This window comes from Drosophila arizonae, chromosome 2 (assembly GCF_054131065.1).
Source record: "Drosophila arizonae isolate 15081-1271.41 chromosome 2, UAZ_ARI_1.0, whole genome shotgun sequence".
In the NCBI taxonomy this organism is placed as follows: Eukaryota; Metazoa; Arthropoda; class Insecta; order Diptera; family Drosophilidae; genus Drosophila; species Drosophila arizonae.
Window position 1 is genome coordinate 28506973 of NC_142922.1, and position 12763 is coordinate 28519735.

The 12763-nt window shown below is 37.5% G+C and overlaps 1 protein-coding gene across 2 annotated transcripts; it reads left to right on the top strand.

Moving 5' to 3' along the window:
* The first annotated feature begins 6880 nt into the window (after positions 1-6880).
* LOC149270700 (uncharacterized) lies at positions 6881-8250 on the top strand. Of its 2 annotated transcripts, none has more exons than XM_089474177.1 (3): positions 6881-7054; positions 7114-7704; positions 7773-8250. In XM_089474177.1, exon 2 carries the CDS (start codon positions 7174-7176, stop codon positions 7633-7635), a length of 462 nt encoding a protein of 153 aa, XP_089330303.1. In that variant the 5' UTR covers positions 6881-7054; positions 7114-7173; the 3' UTR covers positions 7636-7704; positions 7773-8250. The 2 variants fall into 2 exon arrangements, with proteins under 2 accessions (XP_089330303.1, XP_089330308.1); XM_089474182.1 differs by having other exon boundaries at positions 6881-7049.
* The last annotated feature ends 4513 nt before the right edge of the window (positions 8251-12763 follow it).

Sequence of the window (12763 nt, forward strand, 5' to 3'; positions counted from 1 at the left end):
GACTTCCTGGTTTTAGTATATTTTAGTATATACCGAATATAAATATTTAAATACCTTATTAATTAACCATTTAATTTTCGACTTTCATCCAACATTCGATGAGCAGTGTATGTGGCAGTCGAGCACTACCGACCACCTGCTAAAATGTTACTTGCTTTTTTATTATTTTCGTGTCGACTGCCTTGTAAAACGGCTGCCAATAATAATTAATACAACTTAAGTTGATGCCAGGCATCAGCTTCGAAAAGGTCATTAAGTCACGACAGGTAGCCGAAAATAATTTCTTATAGAGTCTCAACTGAGACAGCGAAAACATGAATTGATGTTAGAACATTAATTAAATGCCAGACTCGGAGGCTCCAATTTCGAAAGAACTGCGACTTGCCAAATACTAAAAGTCCGGCGAGAAGCATAAAATTAGCCATGATCAAAGAATAGTCGAGAAAAGAACTGTCCAGAGGCCAAAAGAACCATTCGGGCCGGGCTGGGCCGAACAACTAATTAGCTGACGATAACTTTCAATTTAATGGATTTCTATTTTCTATTTTCTTTAATTCTAATTTACGCCGGCCAATGACAGCTGTGTTTCTATAGAAATTCCATGAAACCAACAAAAGGCTAATACGAAATTAATCTATTGGCAGTAATAGTTGGAAGGAATCACAAACAAACAAAATACTTTTCATACCTTAAGAAAGAAACGACAGGTATAATGGTTATAAATGATATTCGTACTCTTATGAAATTTTATATATATATATATATATATATATTTTATTTGCAATCTATCTTGTACAAAACAATAAGCAAATCTTTAAACTATGACTATAAATAACCGGATGGTTTGAACTCCAACGAGATCAATCCATATATACATATTTACATATTTATAGCTAATCTACTCTTATGAAATGTATTCATATTTTATTATAGAAAGCTCTATATATATATATGAAGTAAAGTTATGCAACTCTTCAAGAAAGTTGCTTGCATTGCTTAGGGTAGCTTCCAGTCGATCAATCCCGATGAGATCATTCTCATTTCTTTTCCTTACGCAAGTAAGTTTTTGACCTTGACTTGGGCTTATGTAATCATCGTATTGGTTCTGTTGAGTTTAGCAAATGATTGATGACTCAGGGGAAATGTCTGGGCATAACATAGAAACACAAATCATTCATATTAATAGATAGAGCTTGCTGTAACAACTTTCCCTGTAAAAGTGAGTTGCCAACTATTCGAAAAGAGAAATTCATTTATATATAGCTGCGATTCTCTTATACTTTATTATTATCTATTTGATTTCTTCACATCTATTTGTCGCATTCTTGAAACTAACTTGTGAGGATTATATTCTTTCTTCGGTCCCCTTTGGCAGCTGACACACCTGCCACCCACAGAGCTAAGCAATTTGCAACGAAAGCAATTGCAAAGAGGAACTGCACAGACCCACATTAAATTGTAGACAGGTGTTTGCTTAAAGCCAAGCTAAGCCTTCGAAATTGTTACCTGGTTGTCAGCCAATTTCGTGGGGTCTAGCCGTCGTCCGTGGCCAATCTCTGATTGTTGCTGGCCTGTCAGCTGCGCCACGTGGCACCCGTATATGGCCCAAACACGAGCTGGCCCCCACACTTTAAGTGGCCAAGCCATCAATTATCCATCATCAATTATCCAGATATGCAAAAATTCTGAACTCAGCCCCAAGTGTAAGTGAACTTTAGCAGCTACCAAATGCTGACTCTACCCCTCGCCTGCAGCTGACTTGAGCAACTCGACAATTATGCTGGCTGCATGTTTATTTTGGGCTCCCTTGTCGCTTGACTGGGCCAAGTTGTTGTAATTTTGGTTATAAAACAAACACAAATGACATTATTCGCACGAAAAACAGGATGACTGTGGGACGTGGGACGTGGGACGTGCGACATGGAACCTGAGGCTACAGTTGCAACTGCGGCAGCTGTTGCCGCACGACTTTCTTCTTTAGCTTCTTCGTTGCAGCAGCAGCAGCAACAACAACTACAACAACAACAATCAATTCGACAGCGACGACATTTGCGCAGGCGCCTTTGTTGCGCTTTAACTTCCGGAAATCACGTTGCTTGTGATAATGTTTTGTTGTTGTTTGTTTCTTTACTTTTTTAAGGAACGGTACAAAAAATATAAAAAACAAACATTGACGTTGTGCACGCGAGCAAAATTACAAAACTAACACAAATTTCAAGTTGTTAAAACTTTTTTTTTTCCAATTATGCAAAGGAAAATACCTTAAAGAAACACAGGCTGATTACTTAATGCGTTCACATAAAATGAAAAAAGGCCAAGATTCTTTTGAAAATGGAGCTGCAGCAGGGGCAAATGGTCTGCTCTATTAGCCTCAATTAAATAAGAACAAACCCGAACAAAAGAGTTTTCAAAATCATCCATCTATCCATTTGTTCTCACCATTTGCAACGAGCCTTCTGCAAGTCAATGATTTGGCAACTAATGCGAATATAATTAATGGAGCAGCTAGAGTACCAACTGACGCCCCATTTTACTGGCAGTCGGCACTCCCAGAAGAGCCATGGGGCTAATGTCAGAGGCAATTGGCCTGGGCTCGAGCTGGGGCTGTCTGCAGTTGCCAGACATTCTTGATTCATACAGCAGCCAAACGGCCTTCCAAAGTGGCAATCAATTTTTTTCTTCTTCTTTTTGCTTAAGACGTCGCGACGGCTGCTCTTAAGGCAAAAGACTTAACCACGTGTTGGGATGGTGTTGAAATGTGATGATCCAACGGCAAGTCGCTCGCTCGTTACCTTAACGGCATTTGACCCCCAAGCGATTTGAGCGTCAGCCACGTTTCCTTTGCCGGGCCGGGCCTATTCATTTCTTTAGTTATCAAATAAAATTAAAAAAAAAAAAAAAAAAAAAAACAGAAACAAAAACACAAACGACAAAAAAAAAGAGCAGCCATGGCTAGCCCAAAACAATATGTTTTACTATATGCCTTATTTTCTGCACAAATCACTTGACCTTAAGCATTGTTGTAATTTATTTGTCGTTTCCCACACACACACACACACACACACACATACAGACAGACATCGCTTTTTAGAAGCTCAAAGCTGGGTAAACTGTATTACGACAATTTTTATTTTTTTGGTTTGTTTTTTTTTTTTTGGGTTAGTCGGGCTTTGGGTCTCCGTGGAGTCGCTTTGTGGACTGATTGTGCAACGATTCCCTGTCTGCTATTGTTGAGGCCCGGGCGGCTGCTGCTTATCAGCACTTGGCTTGCACTTAAATTGCACTCGCGGCCAGTGCACTGGGTGATATAACAGCCAGCGTAATTGAATGCCAGCAGCCATTGAAAGAGGTTTCAAAAATTACTTTAATGAAATCAAAATAATCGGAGATTTGGAAAAGACTCGTCTGCTTAACAGTTCTTACTTTTGTTACTCCTTCCGCTGTAGTACAAACATTTTCCGGTTATTAAATTAATGCATCCATAATTAATTATTGCTACAAATACATATATCAGAAATGAATACGCACAATAAACACGGAAAACATAAAGGCGGAAGGGATTGTAAGATATTGGGACAGCACTCGTAGTAGACACAGTTTAGAAGAAAGATTTAGAGGTACAGATATCGAGATACAGATACAGATACAGATACAGATACAGATACAGATACAGATACAGATACAGATACAGATACAGATACAGATACAGATACAGATACAGATACAGATACAGATACAGATACAGATACAGATACAGATACAGATACAGATACAGATACAGATACAGATACAGATACAGATACAGATACAGATACAGATACAGATACAGATACAGATACAGATACAGATACAGATACAGATACAGATACAGATACAGATACAGATACAGAAGATTACAGATACAGATACAGATACAGATACAGATACAGATACAACGATACAGATACAGATACAGATACAGATACAGATACAGATACAGATACAGATACAGATACAGATACAGACAGATACAGATACAGATACAGATACAGATACAGATACAGATACAGATACAGATACAGATACAGATACAGATACAGATACAGATACAGATACAGATACAGATACAGATACAGATTACAGATACAGATACAGATACAGATACAGATACAGATACAGATACAGATACAGATACAGATACAGATACAGCTACAGAACAAGATACAGATACAGATACAGATACAGATACAGATACAGAACAGATACAGATACAGATACAGATACAGATACAGATACAGATACAGATACAGATACAGATACAGATACAGATACAGATACGATACAGATACAGATACAGATACAGATACAGATACAGATACAGATACAGATACAGATACAGATACAGATACAGATACAGATACAGATACAGATACAGATACAGATACAGATACATACCATTTCATATCCAAAGTATGGCCCCTCTACGACTACTGCAAGGCTTCATTATCGCCTGCATCTCGATGGCCTCAAAGATACCTTCAAAATAACTGTTAAATAACGGGCATTACGTAAGCAGCAATGCTTTAATCAAATTAAACTCCAATTACCCCTAACATGCTTCATCTATCCGTGCCCATCGCACTGAACTGTCGGAGATGTGCAGATTCCAACATGTAGTATAACACTTCCGGACTAATAAAACGCCAGAGTCCCATGGGGCAACATCTTCATTAGCAGCAATAATACGATATGTGAAGTCTTCGAATTGGGGAGGGGCATTGGTGGGGACGGTCAGGAGCAGAAGTGTTGAGAGTGCTGCTAAATGGGCAACAAGAAAAAGGTTTTTCACGCTTTTCCACGCCAGAGGGGGCATCGCTTTGGACATCTGCAAGTTGGGCTCGAGACGCCCATTTAAGTGTCCAATAATTCAATCACATCAAACGCCAGTCTAATGGATCGCTAAAATGCCGTTAAAGGCCTTCAATTACACCAAATTGAGCTGGAGATTCGGTCAACACCTAGCTGCTAGGGAAAGTTGGGAAAATGTATGAACGACAGTAGGCCCTGGATTTCATCGGCAAACGATTTGGTACCTAAGCTAGAGGCAAACATATTTCAGTCATTTTAGATGCTCGCATTGAGCAGCTAACATCACATTTCGGCTTCCAAATTTCAGTAGAAAATAAATTTTATGAGTAACCAACAAAATTTTACTATTTTTTCCCATTCCATTTGAAAATATATTATTCTAAATGCACGACGTGGAAAAGTTTTAGTTTCTTTTTTTTTTTCTTTGGAATATTCAACGCAAAGTTGTTTTCATTATTTCGGCTTCGGAATTATTTTATATCAAATTTTTGCTAATAACTAGTTTTGTACTTTTTTTTTGTTTTTTTTTTTTTTTTTATTTGTAATGGCAGTGCTGAATAATCTGAAGCGAAGTTCCGATGGCGACGAGGAGCCCGATACTTTCGTCGGGTTTTGCAAGGTTTTTCTACGGGAGCTGCTGATATTTCTCATCTGTTTCTCGGTGTCGGCGCTGATTTTTGTGCTGTTTTTCTCAGCATTCAACAGTTTGACGGCGCAGGAACTCAAGCGCCGACCGCGCTCCTACGATTGCCTCTGGCCCAGGGAATGGTGCCGCCTGTTCCACCGCGAGCCAACTGCTCCGGGACGAACCATCCTCAGCCGGTGAATAGGTCTTCGGTTATCAGCTAGTTGGTAAATATAATTACAAATCGCCATGTGAGTATAAATATGCTAATTACTCTCAAATTACTCTCAGCTTACAAATAAGCCGTAAAAATAGAGGCATACACATACCATTCTGTAAATAGAAACATCGGTTTAATCAACTGCACCTTACTTGTCATTAAGCACATCAACTTCCTCCTCAACTGTGGCGTCACTTAAAGTTCCGAACTGTCGGGTATCTCCTGATAAAGTTTGAAGTTCAATTATATATATATGCCACCGGGCAAATGTCTCTCGTCAAGATTGAGACATAGTCCCGGGTCAATATTAACAATATGCAATCACTTGCATACGCAGAAATAATACCTAAATCTTAAGATACATAACTATACGTAAATCCTAACTATGAGATAAGCAGCATGCAACTCTCAAATGGCTATTATAAATACATGTGTTTTGACGCCCAGATTTCAATTTGTTTCGGTGGCAGTAATAAGGTGAGTCTCGAATATGCCATGTGAAAATTAATTTATATTCATCCCACTATTTTACAGCTGCATCCCGATTCATCTCCAAAGATGTCTTCCGCAAATAACTATAATCTACCCCTTATAAAAAATATATATAAACACTATCCACATTGTTAACTACACACACAAATACGATATAATATCCCATCCTGTAAATAATAATACATAAATAATTACATAAATCTTTACGTGAATCACTTTTTTAAATGGGTTCCATATGGTTAAATACTGGCGTTGCCAATGCTTGTCAATCTGTAGAATAAAGTGACAATGGTTAACGTCGAATGACAGCTGTCCCTTTATATTACTTAAGGCCTTTGAATGAAATGGGAAAACTGGCTGTATTGGTTTTGGGAGAAAGTATGTTACAGTCAGAAGTAATCGTGGAAGACCCCATAGAGTATATATATTCTTGGTCAGGGAGACGAACTAAGTGTGGCTGTCTCTCCGCCTAAACTGCAGGAGCTAACGACCTGGACTTTTTATGTATGCTCGTATTAACCATATGCAGTACAAGACTATATTTGATCGATAATTCCACCCATTTCCAATTAACGATGATCGATCATTTGTTATTTCAAGCGTAATTTTGAATCCTGTAGAACAGAGGATTTCGAAATTTATAGATTGTTGATTTATTTGCCTAAAAGCAGCACTCGCTTCTAATTGCGCGTGCATGTGTATACGTGTGTATACACGTATATGTGTATGAGTTTTTTTAGATTCAGAGAATAATTGGAATATCAGGGCTCAGAAGAACTCCTAGTCGAGCAGTTTCGACTCGACACTCAAACTTGTCTATCAAGCAACAGAGGCTCTCAGAGTTTCAAGTCATTCCATTTCTTTGTATGGTTTGTTAGTTTTAGTATTTGGTTTTAGATTTTTAGAAAAACAAAAATTTTTTTTTTAGCATATGTATTTACATACATAAATGTAAACAAAATTTTAAGCAGTTCTTAGTTTTCGCAATATGGAGCGCGGGGAAGACGAGACGAAGCCTTCAAGGGGCAGTCGGCTGCTGTCGAAGCTTGCCAACTGCATAGAGGCAGTGCTGCAGAATGCTCTCTTTTTCCTTGTAATGGGCACATTATGTGCGCTGATGATCTTCACACTGATTATTGCGATGGAGGATGTGGCCAGGCTGAGGCAAATGCGCCACGCCGGCCTGAGAATGCTGCCAAAGACTAACGACAATCTGGAACACATTCCCCCGTGCCGCTGCCATTGGCCCTCAGCGTGGTGTCGCCTCTTCGCCAACTGCGATACAAAAAAAATGCACCTCAGGCAGCTCCCGCACAGTCGCGAGCAGACGACGGAGAGCATACCGGGAAAGCAGCTGCCAATGGCAAGGCCTGACAGCACAAGGTACGGCAAGCAAGTGTCTCATCAAATCGACGAGCCGTTGGAATTGGAGAATCCTCTACAAACGTAATGGATTTGTCTGGAAAGCCTCTTTGAACATACTAGCGAAAACAAGTAAATTTTTTCGGAAAAGCTCAAAGTAAAGTAACAGAAATACTTGCCTTCATTCATGAAAATAACTAAAGTTCTTATATGTTATGTTTGCAGATATAATTGCGTAGAGCCCAACATGATACCGTTGTCATTCAAATTCAGTGAATTTAATTTATTCAATATCTGGCGTCCTTTACAATAACTGAACTATCGGGTCGTTCCTGATTTGTTTGAATATATCTAATATATATGCCACCGGGCAAATGTCTCTCGTGAAGATCGAGACTAGCGTTGTCCCGGGTCAATTTTGACATGAATCCTCTCACATCATTTTCTAGCTACATTGCAAACTCCTAACTATGAGACGAGCTCAATGCAACTCTCAGATGGCTACTAATAGTATACCATATCTTACACACAGCGTGCAGTCTATGAGATTTCATGGCTGCCTGGGATGCAAACTATCTTGGCGAAGTGGATATCGAATGAATGGTGCCTCTGGCCTAGGCACAGCTGAAATTTTCTTATATGACAATCGCACACGCAATTATTTAAAATAATATAATAAATTTTAAGTTCATCTACAAACTAATTTATTTGTATGTTGATCACGCTTAAATCAAATTTCAACTACGACTGAAAAGATCCTAATATTTAATTCCATGTTAAAAGTGAAATTTGCTTAATCTTTTTCGAACCTAGATAATAATTTGAAAAAAAAAAAATCTTAAAAGATTTTATAAGTTTATTAGACTGAACGAAAAACATAAATGAAATATCTGTTAAAATCTTATAGCAGAACATCACGTAAAATGATGTGGAATATAAATAATCTTAAGGCAGGAGCTATGCAAAAGCATGCGAATTATGTACTACAAATAAAGGAATTTTTAAAAACTCAGTGCAGTCGAAATTTTAATACAAGTGCCTGCAATGAATACTAATTATTTATACTTGGCCTTTTGCAAATGCAAGCATTATGGTAAAGTAATTTTTACGTGACAAAAATGTCATGTATACAGGAATTTACTTAATAAATAATGGCTATCTTCCAGTCGAGGACTCCCAACATTTGATTCTCAATTTTTTTTTCTGATTCAAGCGCATCCGAAGAAGTTTACTTTCCTTTGATATATATATGACGTAGCTCTGCAGCTTTAGCACTACATTAAAATTATGATAATTTAAATATCTATATATTGTAAATATTGTTCGCTTTCACGAGTTTTCTGGGTTTTAATATAACAGATTACCAATTAACTCAAGCGCAACGTTAAAACGGAACTCTTTTTGCCAGCAACTCACGATTTCTTAACTAGAAACAAGCGACTATCCCTGCTCACGAGATGTGAAATCTCAGATGCTAAAAAAATGGTCGTGTAAGCTTCTGGTGTGATAGACATCTTGGGCAAACAAAGCTGCAAGATTTTCGGCTAAACAGAAGTTGCGCATGCGCATAATGAGTTAATTGAGGTATTGAAAAAAGAAAAAAACACAGCTACTTCAATCTTCAATCCAAATGAAATGAAGTGCATAATGTTTGCATTATCATGCTGCACAACAGCAGCAGCAGCAGCAGCAACAAGAACAACAACAATAACAACAGCAGCAATAACAATGCCAAGCAGCTGCCGCTGCTATTGAAGGGCAAGAGACAACATTGTTGCTGCTGCTGTTGTCGTTGTTGTTGTTGTTGTTATTGTTTTGCCTTGCATTTGACTTGGCCAAAATCGTGGGCGTTGCTGCAATCGACAATAGATTTTCGGGGGTCCTAAGGTCTACTCGTTGCGGCTGTTGTTTCAATTTGCTGATAACTACAGCTGTATGTATAATTATTTCGCTGCGGCATAAAGACATAGAATTTGCATAGATCCAGCGGCAGCAGCAGCAGCTGACGTCGAGAACGCGAGAAGCTAACCAGCGCGGGCCAAGCTAAACAATTGCATAATTGCAGCAAAAAGCCGAGCTGCCACCGACTAAAACTACCCTGTAAGGGAGACTTTAATTATTTATAGATTTTATTAAGCAGAGAGTATTTTAGTATAAATAAAATATATAAAAACACTTTTGTATACCAAAAATTTATAAAAAAAAATAATTTTTTTAATTTCAGTGTCGATTTATTTCACTCTTTTTTAATAAAAAAAAAATAATATAAATAAATTTTTTTTTTTAATTATAATAATTTAACTAAAAAAGTAAAAAACAACTATTTAGTATACTAAAATTGTATTAAAAATAAAGTGTCCCATATAAATAAATACAAATGATAAGTACAATGAAGGATTTATTTTAGTTTAATATTGTAAAAGACCTAACTGGCGTTTAAAAATTTATTATTATTTTCGTGGCCAAGTTCATTGTTTCAATTTTTATATTTACCGGAAAAGATTGTGTTACTTGGACATCAGAGTTACGTAGTCTCCCTCACTCTATCCATCCATCTACCCATTGCAACAACTCTCAGCTATGCGGGGTATAACAAGCACATTTGTTTTGGCTTTTGCCATTGACAACTGGGCGGCTGTTGGGCTTTGTCTTTATCATAAAATTTAATTAAAATAATAAGTGGTTATGGCGCTCACACAGCCGCCAATTCCTACTTACATATATATCTATATATATTTCTGAATATAAGATTGTGAGAGTGATTTTGCAATATCCAGCGACCGCTTAGAATCAAATTCGACTGCGCTTTAATAGCATCCCAACACGAAACGGAACTGCGATGGCTGCGATGGAGCTGCGATAGCTGCAATACTTCTCGATCAATCAGGGATTTTAAATATTTATGAGGCGCATTTAATTAGGCAGGGCTCACAACGTTATTACTATATTTATGCATGACATTTTCCAATGCTGGCGGCCAAGTTCGTTGCCTGAATCATTTGTTTATGCTGGGAAAGTTTAATTTTTTACATAGGACTAAAGCGAGTTTATTAGCCAAATCGAAGTGAAACAAGTATAAAATAAATGAAAGAATCAAAAACAACAACAACAAAAACGCAGTTTGCGTGTCTGACATTCTCACTTAATTTTATAAATTGCATAATCATGAATGGCTTGAATATGTATTTAATTTGGCTTTTGTTGGCCCGCTTTTGTGGATGACACAGATTTATTTATAGCAAAAAAAATAAATACATAAAAAACGTTTGTCAAGTTTTGTTTTGAGCCCAAAGCCGGTTTCACGGTGGAAATGGGTGCGAGAGCAAAATCAATAGAACTTTTATTGCTAATATACAAAATATAACAATATAACAATGTGCCATGTCTCTTTCTCTAAACGGTCGAAAGCATTGACTCAATTGGAAAGTGCTCGACTGAACGCGTCATTGGGCTTATGTTAATTGAGAATTTGTTTACCAATTATTGCGCTGCTCTCATGCTGTGACCGAGAAATGGCCAACAAATTGGGCAACAGCTACGCACCCATCCCAAAGTAATCGCTCCGTGGAGTGCTGAAAACGATATAAGGCTAGCTTTTTGCTGTGCCCAATTGACGGATCTTTCTCCATTTGGCCATTTGCTGGATTTTGGCAATTAAATAAAACATGCCGCAGTCGGATTCGGCTTACATAACCATATGTAAATTATGCCAACAAATGAAGAAGAAATATTGCACGAATACGATGCGATGCGCTGCGATGGGCTGCTCAGCGAGTATCGCATGCAAACAGCAGGAACACACCTCAAAAAGAAGCCTGTTCGCCAAAAGGGAAGCTCAAGCTGGTAGCTGCCTTCACTTACATTCACTTACCCCTCCCGCTACCGCCGTGTGCACATGGGCTCCACATGGGCACAGCCCAGCCCATGCAAAAGACTGGACCGCAATTGAAGCGCAGCCATTGACAAGATAATTTCCTAGGAGCTGCATGCGCGCAGTAAATCCACCTCAATACCCTAAGCGAACAGAGACCATGACAATTTTGCAAAAATATACATATATGTTAAATTTAGCATGTTAAAGCCAAATACAAAAGTTTAAAATTGTAGCAGAAGCTATATTTAATTAATATATTAATATATAAATAATATACTCTCTTAATTATTTTCAAAATTCCAATATGCCAAGGAGTACTCCGTTTTATTTATTTTTATTATTTCTTATTATTATAATTTTTATACTCATTCACGAAAGTGAATCATTTATATTATTACTATTTTTTTTTTTACTTTACAATTTTCAATTATTTTATTTATTATTTATGATTATTATTTTTTATTTTTATTTTATTATTTTCTTTTTTTTTTTTTTTTTTTTTTTTTTTTTTCAAGAATTTTACTGTGGGATTTTGGGTTTTACTATCGACATGAAAATTTACAATTATCAAATTGACAATTATATTAAAATGTATGTGTGAACACCAGACCGTGTTCTTCCTTTGTAAAATCCTCGTACTCGTCCACAGTTTATAGTCTCATTTCACATCTACCCTTTCATCAAAATCTCTCCAGTCTACACTTACATCTATTGCATTTTTGAAGAATCTATACATTTACGTTTAATCTACATTTATACATCCTAATTGATTCGTTTCAGAGTATCCACACTTTTCTATACCCAATCTCAGTGTACGATGTCCATTGTCCGTCTTCGTTTTACAAATTGTACGAAAAGGAGAGAAGAGAAAAAAGCGCTGGCCACGATTCGGCTGACTGAAAAAAGCATAAAATTGGCCAGTTTCGCAGTTCGCGTTAAGTTGACTGACTACCAATTGTTTTAGCCACGAAACTGCGACTCCTTCACGAATTATTTCAAACACAAACTGCCGCCAACATTCAAGAAGGTTCATAATTATCAATACCCGAAGCCGTTTGCGGTCTTTGTGGGGCTGTGGCTTCTGGAAAATGTTGTAACCGTTCGAATGGTAAAAGCCAAAAAGAAGCAAAACCAGGAAAAAACAAAAACAAAAAAGAAGCTAACTATAGGAGCTGCCAACTGCAGCTGCTCTTTGGGCCAAGAGTGCAAGGCATCGGGTTAAATAGGTCTGCCAGACAATCGAAATGTATATTTACATTACTCAAATATTCAATTCGTTTTGCTCGGCTGGGGTCATATTCGACTGGGAGCAGACCTGCCTCAGAAGCGGTTCCAAATTGAT

Bases quoted from the DNA above. Each gene is read 5' to 3' on its own strand.
- LOC149270700 (XM_089474177.1), top strand. From the start codon at position 7,174: ATGGAGCGCGGGGAAGACGAGACGAAGCCTTCAAGGGGCAGTCGGCTG.